General features: G+C 44.7%; 1 protein-coding gene across 3 annotated transcripts in view; it reads left to right on the forward strand.

Moving 5' to 3' along the window:
* Nucleotides 1–15,168, forward strand: part of RABGAP1 (RAB GTPase activating protein 1) — a 93,377-nt gene that overhangs the window by 8,523 nt on the left and 69,686 nt on the right. The window contains exons 2-4 of one of the 3 annotated variants that reach the window (XM_083597240.1): nucleotides 5,205–5,405; nucleotides 13,857–14,097; nucleotides 14,528–14,732. In XM_083597240.1, the coding sequence (XP_083453366.1) occupies nucleotides 5,256–5,405; nucleotides 13,857–14,097; nucleotides 14,528–14,732 (596 nt within the window). In that variant the 5' untranslated portion in view covers nucleotides 5,205–5,255. Of the gene's footprint in view, nucleotides 1–5,204; nucleotides 5,406–12,268; nucleotides 12,293–13,856; nucleotides 14,098–14,527; nucleotides 14,733–15,168 lie in introns of those variants that run through there. The other 2 variants (XM_083597242.1, XM_083597241.1) reach the window with 2 other exon arrangements.

Raw genomic sequence — 15,168 nt, forward strand, 5'->3', positions numbered from 1 at the left:
GCGCCACCTCATCCTGAGGTAAAGTTCTTAACCCGAAGTACTATTTCTGGGTTAGCGGAGTCTGCAACCTGAAGCATCTGTAACCCGAGGTACCACTGTACTCCTGGCCCCTCCCTGTCACAGGCAGGAGCAAAATGAAAAGGCGGATACATTTAGCTTGCTGAATTGGACTATTCTTGGGGCAAGGTTTGTGTATGAATGTGTGCCTTATATATGTATGCAAACACATGGAAATGAAGCTCTTATTCGACTAGCGACGAGGCATGTCTCTGGCTACTTCTGGAGCCCATCCCCTCCCTTTCCCCATTTAATTCATGTATGTGAATAAAGGACAAGCGGATTTTCTCTGTCCAAGAAGTTAGGAGGAAAATGTAGTTAAATGTTGAAACATCTGAAAACTGGACTCCCTCCCAACCCTCAGCTCTCTGAGTGATCTGGAAATACCGTAACTTGTTTAGATCTTCTTAGAAAGAGACATGGCAATTGTCTCTTGCAAGTTTTTTTTTCTTACTAAATTTGTCTTGGACTGCATCTGTGATTGTGCCAAACTCCACTTTTCTGGGAGGTCTGAAGTTATATTAATTATTTGGCATATACTCTTGTAGTCTTGCTTAAAATCTCATTTTCACATTCCTCTGGGAGTCAGAGTGCCTTGGACTACATGAGCAGCAGACCTCAGCTTTTTAAGTGTTGCAGAAATACTGTGATGATTTTAAATACATATGCATGGGATGCAAAGTGTGCTGAGCCGTGGAATTTAGCTGCAGTGAAAAATCCTGCCCATTTCTCAGTTCCTAGATAATGAAACCAAAGGTTTGTGAAGTGGATGAATCCCAGGTGAGGCCACGGCAGGAAGAATTTATTTGAAAAGAGAGAGCCTAGTGTCCTGGATCTGGGCCTTCCTACTTGAAGGGAGCAATGGAGACCCCCTCCCACAAACTGAGGAAGCCTTTCCCCCTCCCCACACGCCAGCTTAGTTTGCCCAATTTTCTGTAATTACTCCCTTCCCTCCTTTTTTGAATTTTTGCCTAAATATGGAAGACGGCCAAGTCTGAAAGAGGCAGGAAGGAGCCGGTTGTGCCAGCTCAATTTTGTATTGATTTTTTGAAGCCTTGCCTGCCTTATAATGTGTCAGCCAATTGATGCATCAATACACAGTGTATTGTCTGCATTGAACTGCAGCAGCAATTTCAAGCAGTGGATATTCCAAACTCTACCTGGAGGTGCTGGGGTGTGTGGTTAGGCCATTTGGCCTGTGGTGAAGGTGGAATGCTCAGGAGAGCTTTTCACAACTGATTGTGAAATCACTAGCTGCTGCAGAATGGCCCTGCAGTGCTGCCAGCTGGACCTTCCGACCCAGTGGTTGCTGTCACCACCAACCCCAAAAGCAAAGGAGGGAAACTGGGAACTGCCAATTAATTGTTAAATCCTGGGATGCTGGACCAGTGCAATTTACGCAGAGCACAAGGCCCATTCTCCAGCCCTCTGCTTCTCTCTGAGAATAGGGTAAATTCCACTCTAGTCTTAGACTTCCAATAGTGTGGAACCCAATGCAGTCTAGGTGCATTTTGGATTCCCAAATCCTGAGGGTGGCAATCACTCATCCAATTGTGAAATTTTATTAGAAATATCTCTTATTAGAAATAACAGATAACAGAAAAGCAGGCAACGGGTCAAGCAGAATAATACACAATAAACTGTAGCCTATTTACTGCAACATGGTATTGCTAGTCCATTTAGCTGAGGATGGTGAAGCTTCCTGTTGGCATGGAAGACCTGGACTGGATTCCCAGCAGCGAGATTAGGAACAAAATGCAATGGCAGCTCGGCCTTTAAAGGCTCCCCTGCGGCTGGAGGCCATGTCTTCTGGCTCATTCTGATCAGTGAAAGTCAGAGTCAATCAGGTAGATCACATCTCCCAAGCAGCCCTTCTGAGCACCCTTCTGCCTTTGATAAAGCTGGAGGGAGACACATGATAACTAGGGCTGGGCGATGTAGCAATACATTGTCCAAAATTGGTTTGAAGTCCACATTGTGATAACAGTTTCATAATACCTTGTGTTGCGTTTGCTTCAGGTTGAGTGTTTTAAGGTTGCGTCCCGCAATGACCCGGAAGTACCGGAAAGGGTTACTTCTGGGTTTTATCACTTGCGCATGCGCAGATGCTCAAACTGACATCACGTGCATGCGCAGAAGCAGCGAATTGCCAGACACGCAGGTGCAGGTTGCGTTCTGCTCATGTTGCGAATGGGCCTCCGGAACGGATTCTGTTCGCAACCAGAGGTACCACTGTATTCAACTTGGAGATATATCGCAAAAAAGTAAAAAAATTGTGATGTGGGATAAAGGGTGAAGTTGGTCATCACTCCTCTCATTATTCCTGCCGCCCCTGTTGCTCTGTACTATAACAAAACAGTTGTAAAAACATGTTAAAAGTAAGTAAAAATGTATCGGTTTTACACCCCTATGTAGTAGCAGTTGCCAGGACATTACCTTGTTCACTTCTACCTAGTTCCATCCTTATTTCAGACATTGTGCTGTATTGGTATATCACAATGCTTAGCTGGTGATGTATCACAATGTTGACCACCAGGCATCGCTCAGCCCAAGTGGTAGCCCAGCTTAGAGAAGTGGTGGGGCAAGGGACCAGGGTCCTGCGTCACATGGCCCATCTAGCTCAGTGCTGTTTACTTTCCAGGGCCTTGGGCGGAGTGCCATTCCAGAGCCACGTTCTTGGGTCATTCAGCTTGGGGGTGGGAAGCATTTTTCAGCTTGAGGACCTTATTTCCTCATTGGAGAAACTTCTGAACAAGCCACGCCAGTGGTGGCCAGTGGCCAGAGGCAAATATTTGGTGTATCATCAATAGATGCGAATCCTAACCTTGTATTATTATCATTATCATTATTAAAATTTGTATACTGCCCAATATCAATAGATCTCAGGGTGGTTCACAACATAAAATTACAATATAAAAAACACAAAAGACAGAAATCCTCCTCCTCATCATCATACCCTGCCCAGCTGGCTGGGTTTTCCGAGCCATTCTGGGCGGCTTCAAGCAAAATACAGTGGTACCTTGATTTTAGAACAGCTTAGTTTATGAACAACTTGGATGTAGAACATTGCAAACCCGGAAGTAGATGTTCTGGTTTATGAACTTCGCCTTGGAAGCTGAACATGTACGGCTTCGTGTTGAGGGTGTTCCATTTGTAAATTGAGTCTCCTGCTGCTAACCAGAGGCTTCTTGTTGAGTCTGTTGGCTGTTGAGTCCTGAGCACCCATGCAACACAGAGGTGGTATTTGGAGCCTTTGTTTTTGCTATTTTTTTTGCGTTTTTTTTTGCGTTTTTGTTTGTTTTTATGACTGTGACTTGTTCTTCGTTTTATGGGACTGACTTGTGACTGTGGCTTGTGACTTCGTTTTTGTGACTTGTTTTTGTGACTGTGCGGAAACCCAGTTCAGCTACTGATTGATTGGTTGTGTGACTGCAGAAATGGATAAAAGCCCCTGTCTTGTTTATTTTATAGTACAGTACTTTATTGCTTTCATTTTATGGATCAATGGTTTTGTTAGATAGTAAAATTCATGTTAAATTGTTGTTTTAGGGGTTGTTTTTAAAAGTCTGGAATGGATTAATCCATTTTGCATTACTTTCTATGGGAAAGCATGCCTTGGTTTTGGAACGCTTTGGTTTTGGAACAGAATTCTGGAACGGATTAAGTTTGGGAACCAAGGTACCACTGTATAAAAACATAATAAAACATCAAACATTAAAAACTTCCTGATACAAGGCTGCCTTCAAATGTGTTCTAAAATTTTGTTGTTGTTTATCTGTTTGAGATCTGAAGGGAGGGTGTTCCGCAGGGAGGGGTCCACTGCCAAGAAGGCCCTCTGCCTGGTTCCCTGTAGCTCTCGCAGTAAGGGATAAATAAATAAAAATAAGAACAAAAACAAACCAGAAATCCTCCCTCCCACAACACATTTAAAAGGGCATCGAATGTCAATCAGCCAAAGGCCTTATTGAAGAGGATTGTTTTTGTCTGGTGCCTAAAGGTGTATAATGAATCCTCCAGCCAAACCTCCCTGGGGAGAGCATTCCATAAATGGGGGGCCACTGCAGAAAGGGCCCATTCTTGTGTTGCTTGCCCACCCAGCCCCTGGCCTTGTGGCTATGTTTTCAATCAAACAAAAGCCAGCAGTTTCTGCACACGCCCTGAGCGCTTCTTCTCACCCACCATCCAGGCAAGCAAGAGGTTGCATTCTAGCCAAGGAAAGGGAGGAGGGCATGGAGCTGGGCCAGTGAGGGGTGTGGCCTGCAGCAAGTCCCGAGGGCTACTTTGGGCTTATTGGTCTGAAGTTCCTCTGATATAGATGAAGATGCCAGTAATCTAACCTGGGACTTTTTGCATGGAGTGCGTTATTCCAGGGAGCTGCATTCCATCTCTAGCATGAGGATGAATGGTGCCGTTTCTCTTTTAGCAACCAGAATGGCAGGGGCAACTTGGGAATGTGCTTTATTAAAAACCCATGTGGAGGTTGGGAAAGTGAAGTGGGTGACATCAGCTCTGTCTTGGTTTCAGCACTGTAACTGAAGATAAGGAAAGGCCTTGTGGGTTGCATTGCTCTCCCCTATCTGCTCCCTTGGAAAATCTGTGTCAGTGCCTTGTGCTGAAATGATGAGGTGTGCCAACCTCTGCCCCAGTTCCTGCTTCAGTGGCCATTTCTTAAGGTTTAGGGCAGTAGTGGGGAAGTTGTGGGCCCTTCAGATGTTCACCAGCCCCACTCAGCATGGTCCAGTGGGAAAGGATGGTGGGAGTGGTAAGCCAACAACATCTGGAGGGTCATCGGTTTTCCACCCCTGTTTTGTGGCATTTTGCTGTATTTTTAAACCACATAAAATAATAGAAAATATCTGAACAGCTTACAGTAAAAATACGCCAACAATAAAAAGGAAATAGTATTTAATGTAATTATTTTAACTTGGATAAAAACATGCTGTTTGCTGCTTTGGGGGCCTTTTTGGCTGAAAAAGTGGTGTATAAATAAACTGTAGCGATAAGTGGTAACTTGGCTCAACAGCAGCTTGAGATGTGCTGGTTCTTAACACTGTGCAGCTGTGCAGCTGTGAATTTAAGAACATCTCGAGGCATGACTTTCTAGGAGCAGCTTAGTAATAAACAAACTTATTTTATTTGTTTTTCAGGTACTTGTAATACAAGCCCATCCATGAGTCAAGCTTCCTTTTTTTAAAGTCATGGATGACAAGGCCTCTGTTGGAAAAATCAGTGTGTCTTCAGACTCGGTATCCACTCTTAACAGCGAAGATTTTGTCTTGATTTCCAGGCAAGGGGATGAAACACCATCCACCAATAATGGTAGTGATGATGAAAAGACAGGCCTGAAGGTAAGAGCCTGTAGTTCAAGTCTGATCAGACAGAGATGGGAGTTCAGTATTGGGGGAATGGGGGAAGAAGGGAAGGTATATCTGCACAGCACGGTCACTCTGTTCCATTTGTCAGCAGTTATTTGCTGGAACTGGCTTCTGCAATCCCAAATTAAATTGTTTTTTAATCTGAAGCATTTTTACACCGCTCTTCAACTGAAAAGAGCTCCCAGGGTGGCTTGCAAAGATCAGTGATAAGACAAGTCTTTGCCTTCAGACTTGCAGTATAAAAGGCATGATACAAAATGAAAAACATTTGGGAAGGAGGAGGAGGAAAGCAAACCTGGGCATTAGGTGGGTGCTAAGTACTTTGTAACTAAGATCTATTGCCAGGCTGGATAACTTTTCAGTCAAAGTGCTGCATTCCCTTGAGGGCACGGTGGTGATGGGCAGAACAAAAACCAGACACTGCCAGAGGTCAGTATGTTATATTCCATCCATTCAGAAACCAGAGGTTTGTTTGTGCGCACGTACCCTCTCACACCATATCACTCCATCTAGGCAAGCAAGAGAGGTTATCACAGCCGAAGCACACATTCCAGCCAGATGAAAGCATTTGAGGAAGGCCAGTGAGTAGTAGTGCAGCCTGGGAATGAAGTATGGCCTGCTCACATGAATCAGTTCCTCTTTTAGGTATAGGTACCTGCAGTGGCTCTCTCTAGAGCGCTGCTTCTGCCCTCTCCCCAGTTTAAATTACATGGCTTGGCTGCTGCTTCTGACTGTATTCTTTAACTGTGCACTGAACCATACCAGGGAAGGGGTGCTGAGTGGTTGGGGAGTGCTGTCCCAGTGCCACAGATCATGAGTGTCCAGAATTCTTCTGTGTTGTTGTTCCAGTATTTGAACTGTGATTATTAAATGTTCGGTTGATTACGTGGTGTGGCTGATAAAGCCAAGCTTGCAGCCCATCTGATTTAGTGCAGACTGTTTCAATGTGATGTGGTTTGTTGGGAACCCTGGCAACATTGAGCTTGGTGCAAGACACTGAATGATTTCCTCCAGCCCAGTGCCTGGATGCTTCCTGTTTCTCCAATTAGTTTACATCTGCTCCAGAGTCTAAAGAATAGGCTTCTTCCCAAAGGTATTGTGTTCCCTGTTTAAAAAGTAGGGGCCTGGCCCAGCTCTGCTCTTGAGCAGGCTTTTGAAAAACAATTCGAGGTCACAGTAATTACCAAACGGAATTATCTAATCTGGAACTCCACACTGTGTTACATTAGAGTGTTTATCACAGGCCAAGGTTAGATACAGTGCTTAATGACTTGGATGGCTTTGAACCTTATCTTGCTTCTTGTCTTGGCTGTGCTGTTTGAGTGAGTTTGTTATGTTTGAGTGATTGCTGTCTGGATGCTTAAGGGAAGCAGGGCAGCCTCAGATGAGTCCTGGGGGAAGCCCAAGCCACGTGGAGCCTGTTAGGTTTCCTCTCATAGTTTTGGCCTCTCTTACTTCACTGAAGAAGTGCATAACTGTGCATGGAAAGAAGGCTCTCCATGCTGGGCAGAGACAAAACATGCCCTGGAATACAGAGTGTGAGTGTTGAAAAATAGTGATGTGGGTTTTCTGGGGCGGGGGTTGGATTGTATGCAGGGGGAGGGGGAATCTGTGCAAATTCGGTTAATTTGCATTGGAAAATTGTCAACTTGCCTTGGAAGACTTTCTGATGCCCTACAATGATGTAGTTTAGCATATTTATTTCACTTGTATTTAGCAAATGAGTATCCTGTGGTATTTTTTGTTCCAATACACCATAAATATTTGACCTGAAATGCTTTGAAACTTCTAAGCATGCCTAATACAGTGGTACCTCGGGTTACGTACTTAATTCGTACCGGAGGTCCGTACTTAACCTGAAACTGTTCTTAACCTGAAGCACCACTTTAGCTAATGGGGTCTCCTACTGCTGCCGCGCCGCCGGAGCACAATTTCTGTTCTCATCCTAAAGCAAAGTTCTTAACCCGAGGTACTATTTCTGGGTTAGTGGAGTCTGTAACCTGAAGCGTATGTAACCTGAAGCGTATGTAACCTGAGGAACCACTGTATTGGGTTTTCAGTTGGCATCCATCCATTCTTCTCAATGAACTTATGAAATATAAAATTTACCAGTGGCTTTTTTGGTGTACGTGTAAACACATTTACTGCCGTCTCACCATTGGGAATGCTGTTGAACAAGGCTTGAGCTCTGATCATAAATGCTAGCACTGCCTTGAATGCCGCTCTTGACACTCACTTCCTATTGCCATGCCTCTTTCAAGGAAGTAATTATTACAGGGTGAGATTGGGTTTTCTTTTTTATGTTCTTAAAGTTGTAGAGCCTGGAAAGAGCTTGCAGTGCTCAAGCACAGCTAGAAATTCTAGGGCACATCCATGGCATGAGCTTATGCGGTTCCACGGTTGTGGCTTCTCACTGGGAGGATGGGGAAGTTGCATTGCTGGAATGGGAGAAGTGATGGGCTACCACAGAGGAAGGATGAGACCTGTGGTAAACAGTGGTCAAAACTGTGAATATTAATTATTGACCACTATTGCAGGGGCTGAGCCCCATTTATGTTTGTGGTGCCCAGTTAAGAATTGCTATTAAAAATGTGTTATTAGCAATGTGTCACTGATGTGAACTATGTATTAGTTCATGTGTTTCGAAAATATAAATGGAAAGGGTGACTGAATTATGTTGTGGCCTCTGTAACCTAGGATTGAGGAGCCATCTGGTGAATATCTTATGTACCTGAGTTTCTAACACTGACAGCAGCTCTCCCCACTTGTGATTCCTGGCAGCCAGTATTCAGAATCACACGGCCTCCTCCTTTAGTTTACTTGAGTGTGTGTTTGCACATGTTGGGGGCTGGGGGACCATTGCCCAGTCCCTGACAGCATCTCTGGTTAGAAGGGTTAGGATCTGCCTCGGACCCTTGAGAGACCTGCCTCTCACAATACTTTCCTAGGTGATCAAGTAGTTGGTCTCTGTATATTCCTACATTATGTGAGCAGTGATCGGGCTGGGAGGTGTCTGATTGAGCGCACACATCTTTTAACATGCGTTGTTCTGGGAAAGTCACTTCTGTGCTTGCTTTTGCCCCTCATTTGCCTACACATTGGGGTGTGTGTGTGCTAATCAGGGGTTGAAGTGAGTTGAAAGACTTGACAGCACCCGGCAAAATAAGGGCCTCTTGCCAACATGCTTTGATCCTGGCACCAATTGCTGGAAACCACAGGAGGGAAGAGTGCTTTTGTGCTTGCTTGTGGGTTTCCCACAAGCATCTGGTTGGCTATTGTGAGAACAGGATGCTGGACTAAAGGGGCCATTGACCTGTTCCAGCAGGCCTCTTATGCTCTTGCGTTAGCAGCAATCCAGCTTTTCATACCAAAGTGGGTTGCAAGAGTACTTCGACCCTGAACCCACAGGCTGCACACAGCCAGGCATCATGTGAGTTTTGCAACTGGAGCAAGTCCAGTAGCGACCACATGGAGAACTTGGGATGCCAGGTTGGCAACTGATATCTCCATCTGGCTAGCCTCTCCAGCTTTCTTAAGCAGGTAAGCAGAAGAGCTTATTTATTGCATTTATATCCCACCATATTCTGCAAGGAGTACATGGTTCACCCCCTTGTCAGTTACCGTATTTTTTGCTCTATAAGACTCACTTTTTCCCTCCTAAAAAGTAAGGGGAAATGTGTGTGTGTCTTATGGAGCAAATGCAGGCTGCGCAGCTATCCCAGAAGCCAGAACAGCAAGAGGGATCACTGCGCAGTGATCCCTCTTGCTGTTCTGGCTTCTGGGATTCAGAATATTTTTTTTCTTGTTTTCCTCCTCCAAGAACTAGGTGCGTCTTGTGGTCTGGTGCGTCTTAGAAAGTGAAAAATACGGTAATTCGTACAACAACCCTGTGAGGTGGGTTTAGAGGCTGTGACTAGCCCAAGATCATGACTTGAGTGGGGATTTGATCTCCCAGGTCCTGGTCCGACACTCGATAACCACTACACCATGGTGGCTTCCTAGAGTACTTCTGCTAAGGAGCAGCTATATAGATTAAGTAGGTAAATAACTATAGAGAAAACAAAATGTCACTTAGAGAAGGATCCAGGGTGGATAAAAATAAATGATTTTTTAAAAGAAAAATAAATCAGATTTTTTTTATTTAAATCAGATTTTTAAAATAAAATGCTTTTGGAGGAAAAATATTTTTAAAGATAGTTTTCTGTTTAAGTTACGTTACAGTCCAAAGGCTATTCATCAAGAAATAAGGATTTATTTAAGTTTCTCATGTGTACTGAAACTAAGTTTTTGTAATTAAAAAAAATTGTTTAACCACATCAGTTAACAAAGATGGATATGTATGCTTTAATGTTACAGTATTGTCTTAGTTAAATAAATGGTTTAAATTGTTATTAAGGAAGTGATTATTTTTCTCATTCCAATAAAGTACAGTGGAAAGGATGTCCAAATGTAAACAGTTAACTTATTAACTTCATAATTTCATAATTATCTGTTTATGTATTTCTAATAGTATAACCAAATCAGTAATTTTTGATATAACTGTAAAAACTACTCTGAACATTTTTTATTCCAAAAATGAAACTGTCATCTGGTTGTAAATATTAAGATTATACTAGCAAGAATGAGTCTTTCTGTAAAAAAATGATTTAAAACAAGTCTTACTGACTAGTGATTTAAATCATGATTTAAGTAAATTTAATTTAAATCTAATCCACCCTGGAAGGATCCAAAATATTTTCCTTGAAGCTTGAATTCGTTTTATACTGGATTGTTTTATTTGATGTTTTAATATGTTGTAAACCACTTTGAGATTATTTCTTTAAAATATAAAGTGGTATATAAATGAAATGAATAATAATAATAACAATAACAATAAATTTCACAGTTTAAAAAAGGTACCCAGACATTCTGCTGTGGTGACTGTAACTTAGGTTCAAGGTGCCATTTGGCAATTAGCTTATATATCTGAGTTTCTAACTCTGGCTGCATATTGCCTTGTTGCATGTGGGGCTGGGGCAGAGGAAGCGAAGCCACCCCACCAACCCTTGTGCTGCCTTCCTAAAGCTGGATAAGCAAGGCTCTGGGCTTTGGGAAAGATGTATTAGGCTCTGGCAGGGTCCTAGAGCTCTCCCATCTTCTTCCCAAAGCTGGGAAAGCACTAACTTTGCTTTGGAAAGAAGACGAGAGGACTTTAAGACCCTGCCAGAGGTCTTCTCTCACACCTCACACCTTCTCAAAGCCCAGTGACTTGCTTGGATGTGAGGGTCACATGTTGCTTAGGGCCACCCAAAAGGTCCTGAGTTAGAGGGAAGCAAGTTTGTTACCTATGGTGGGCCAAATTCCGCTTCATCATTGGCAGCCAAAGACCCGAGAACGGGGCTGCAGTCACCTACAGTGTACATAGCAATGACTAACAACCTGGTTCCTGTAATGTTAATGGGTGATGATGAACCCGCTGGCTGGCATGCTGACACACTCCTTGCTGCCCAATGTGTACTTGTATCCCTTCATATATTATGCTGGGATGGGGAACCTCCAGCCTTCCAGCTGTTGCTGGACAGAACTCCCAACATCCTTGACTATTGGCCATGCTGGCTGGGGTTGAAGGCCCAATAATATCTGGGCAGCCCCAGGTTTCTTACACCTGCATTATAACATATCAATTAAGTCCTACTATATTTGTTTCTCTTGTTCTGGAAACCAGCAAGTCTCTCCAGCTGAAATGCCCCCTTTGCATTTGGTCTTTTATGCAGTTAAATATCCTCAAAGATCTCCTCTCCCTCCTTTTGGATTTAGACTTTTAAAGGGCAGATTATTTGTGAATGCCTCTTCATTCTGTCTGCTGGAGTCTTCTCTGTGCACAGAAACCTAGGCAATAGCCTTCTACTACACTTAAAAGAAATGTCAAATTGCTTTAAACTGAGTCAGACCATGGGCGTTGGTCAGCATTGTCTACTCAAGGGGTGGGGAACCTTAGGCCCAGGGCAGAATCCAGTCCTGTGTTTCCAGCTGCCAGGACCGTCTTCCCAGTTTCCACAGACCATGCCCCTTACTAGCCCTGCTCTGTATCCTCCTTGGGCTCTTTTGCCTGGCTGGAATTGGCCTTTGAACTGTGATGAAGCCTCTAGCTTGCCTGGATGGAGAGGTGTGTGCAAATCTCTAGCTGCTGCTGCGTGGTTGGAATGTAGCCTACATTTCAAAGGCAAGAGTCACATGCATTGCTCTGCCTACGTTTGATTCTGGCTCCCAGAAGGTTCCCTATAAATGAAGTGCAGCCCTTGGGTTAAAAAAGATTCTGTACCCCTCATCTCTCCTTTCCACAGTTTCCAGGATCTTGGGCAAAGGTCTATCCTCTCCACCTGCTATCTGATTATTTTAACTGGTGATGCCAGGGGCTCACAATGGCACCCTCTTTGGTACACAAAGCAACTGCTCTGCCTCTGAGCCTACAGCTTTTCTATAAGGCTCGTTCTCTTCTGATGCAAATTACAGGGCAAAGCTACCTGCTGTCTAATTTAGCTCAACAGGCTTAACCAGATTTCAGGCCATCTTGGTCTGTCCTTGTACGGATACATGAAAGACTTCCTTCCAAGTGGAGACAGTAATGTTCCATGTGGCTATGGCCTCGGTCGCATTGAATCTGTGAGCCAGGATTGGCCAGCTTTGTGGCTCTGGAGGTTGCCTCCTGTCCTGGAGATGGAAGTGAATGTGACTAGGTGGCATCTCCACACCTACCATTTCAGTAGTTTACTCCCACGTTGACAGGGCAGGAAAACTCCTGTTTTGTGTACTGTTTGCACTTCCACTTCACTGGAGGCTTAAGTGACTGGTGTTCTTTGCTGGAAGGAAGCAGCCATCAGGTAAGTGAGGTGGAGAGTAGATGGAGGGGGATGTTTTTAAAATGTGGCTGTACCCAGTTATTTCTCCTGGGGAGGATGGGAGTGCTTGCATTCTGAATCATTCCTTCAACTTCTCATTTGAACATCTTGGAGGAAGCAGCCATAAGATGTGTCTGGCCACAAACTACCTCTGGCCAAGTGTCAGCTCTGTGACTCTGGAAGGTGGCCAAGGTACGCAGGGGGAGAGGGGTGTTTGTGGCCAGGCAGTGGTGGAGAACCGTGGCACCAGGATGGGAGGGAGAAGTGGGGGCTCAGAGGCAGGCTGGTGTTGGCAGGGTAGTGTAGTGGCTAGGGTGTCAGACTAGAACCTTGGAGACCAGATTTGAATCCCAAGTCAGTCATGAAGCTCACTGGGTGACCTTGGGCCTGTCAGTGCTTCTCAGCCTAAGCTATTTCACTGTGAGCAATAAATGAGGAGAGGGAGAACCATGTGAGCCACCTTGAGCTCCATGGAGAAAATGCTGGGGTTATAAGTGCAGTCAGGAGTGCCAAGGGAGCTACATGGTCCCTGTCTGTGAGGGGGAAGCAGGAGCAAGGAGCCGCATACCATACGGCTTTGGCTTTAGTGCTTAATAGTAATCAACATTTTTATCCCAGTCTTCCTCCAATGGAGTCAGTGGCATGGTGCCTCTTTTTGCCCTCACAACTACCCTGTGAAGCAAGTCAGACTTGAGAGGCATTGACTAGCTGAAGGTAACCCAGCACGTTTGACCAGAGGCTTGGGCCCTGCCTCTAGGTCTGAAAGGCTAAACACTAGCAGTGCTGCCTTATGCAGCAGGCTGTGGGAAGACGTCTGAGTGGGCGCCTCTTTGCATTTTTTCTCCTTAGTAAATACTATATTATTCCTTTGTTTTGACACAAATGTGTTTGGGATGGTCAGATGTTATTTGATCTAGGTGTAACTTCACAGGCTAGGACTTGTCAGGAGGCAGGCATTTTAGTTAAATTGGTAAATGTGGAAGGATTAGGTGGGGAATAGAAAGCCATGGTAGAAATAGGTATGGTGCTGACCACAAGGGCAGCCCTGGCAGCTTGGGTGCCTGGGAGAAGTTGCCTTCATCTATGAGTTGTGCAGGTGCTGCAGCCTCTTCCCAGTCTGCTTTAACCACTGTGGAAAGCTCAGCCCCGCTGTTCCCAGCTCCTTGCTGTCATTAATGCTCATCGGAATTCCACTACTGTTGTTGCTCTTGATTCTGTGTCTCTACTGTGCAGTTTACACATTCAGAAGTCTGTAGGGCTGCTCCTGTGCTTTTGTGCTGGAGAGAGCAGTGCAGCATTTTCGTGGCCAAACCTGTTGCATCTCCAGAAGGACGAGATCTTAGTAGGCTTATGTATTGTTTTCATGAACATTGCAGATACCCAATGAAACCTTCTAGTGATATCAGTGTCTCTTGAGAGAGTTGAGAAAATGTTATTTGAACTGCTTTTAACCTCTCTTTAGCCTCCTGTAGTGAATGTGTGTCTGGTCTCAGTCAAGTCCCCATCTCTCCTCTTTTGGCTCACCCTTTGCCACTTGCTTTCACAGATTATAGGGAATGGGAGTGAGCAGCAACTGCAGAAAGAGCTTGAAGACGTCCTAATGGATCCCCCCATGGAAGACCAATCCAATGACCGAGAACATGAGGAGGAGGACAGCCATCATGATGGAGGAGAGGGAGATGAGCCAGTCCTCCTCGAGGCTTCCGCATCCTCAACAATTAACCCTGTGTCTGTGGCAGGACCCCAGAAACCTGATATGAGCTTGCCAGTGAAGCCAGCGCAGGGAGGTGAGAGAAATTCGGGGCAGGTGGGTGGGAAATGAGAGGGCCCAACCGGGTCATGAGAAGCCTCTGAAAGAAAGAGAAGGAAGCACAGATGCAGAGCAAATCTGGGGTGAGTTTCTGAAAGTCATTTCTTAAAACACTCATATTGTGCCTTCCTGTCAAAATGACACTCAAGGCAGCTAATAAACAATTAGCTTGGGCAATAATGGAGAAAGCCAGCAGAAACACTCAAGGCAGCTGACAAATGGCAAGGGACAGCAGCTGGTCAACTAACTTCATGCAAAGCCTTAGGGTGCAAATAGTCATATCTGAGAGTCAGATTGGTTACACAGGAGAGACTCATTTTAACTTAATATGAGTGGCAGAGGATACTGATCCAATTTAGCAATTCGATACACAGATTAACGGACTCCGCTTTTCTGCTGTTTTGTAGATTCCGAGGAGTCAAGTCCTTTTACTCCAGTTGCTGATGAGGACAGCGTTGTCTTCAGCAAGCTCACTTACTTGGGCTGTGCCTCGGTCAATGCTCCCAGGAGCGAGGTGGAGGCCCTGAGGATGATGTCCATCTTGCGAAGCCAGTGTGAGATTTCCGTGGACGTGACTCTTTCGGTTCCTAATGTGTCGGAGGGAACTGTGAGGTACTTTCCCACCTGTGGTGTGGCATTGTGGGAGGCTCTGTAGGCCCACCTGTCATTGGCAGTGGTGTTTTTTAGGACCTGCTTTGTATACTGTGGCAATAGTTTCTAAGTTGCCTCATGGTTACTATGGGGCAACACCAAGACAATCTTCTGAAAAGTGTCTTCTTTGATAAACTGGTTGTAAATTGTGGCTGCTTATTTTCTTTTTTAAAAGTTTCATTTATTTCTATGCTGTTTGTCCACAGTGCTAAAGCAGTTTATCAAACTACAAAACTTTGGGGGGGGGGGACACACACAACTTGCTATGGAATGTCAGAGCATTCAAATAAGACAAAAAACATTTCAGGAAGTGTAGGATAAATGCCAGTACAGCAATCCCACAACTTACGCAGGGGTTACATTCTTGAGATTGTGCCCAAAGCCAAAACTACGTATA

Source organism: Podarcis filfolensis (genome assembly GCF_964270895.1).
Source record: "Podarcis filfolensis genome assembly, chromosome: Z".
NCBI classification, from domain to species: Eukaryota; Metazoa; Chordata; class Lepidosauria; order Squamata; family Lacertidae; genus Podarcis; species Podarcis filfolensis.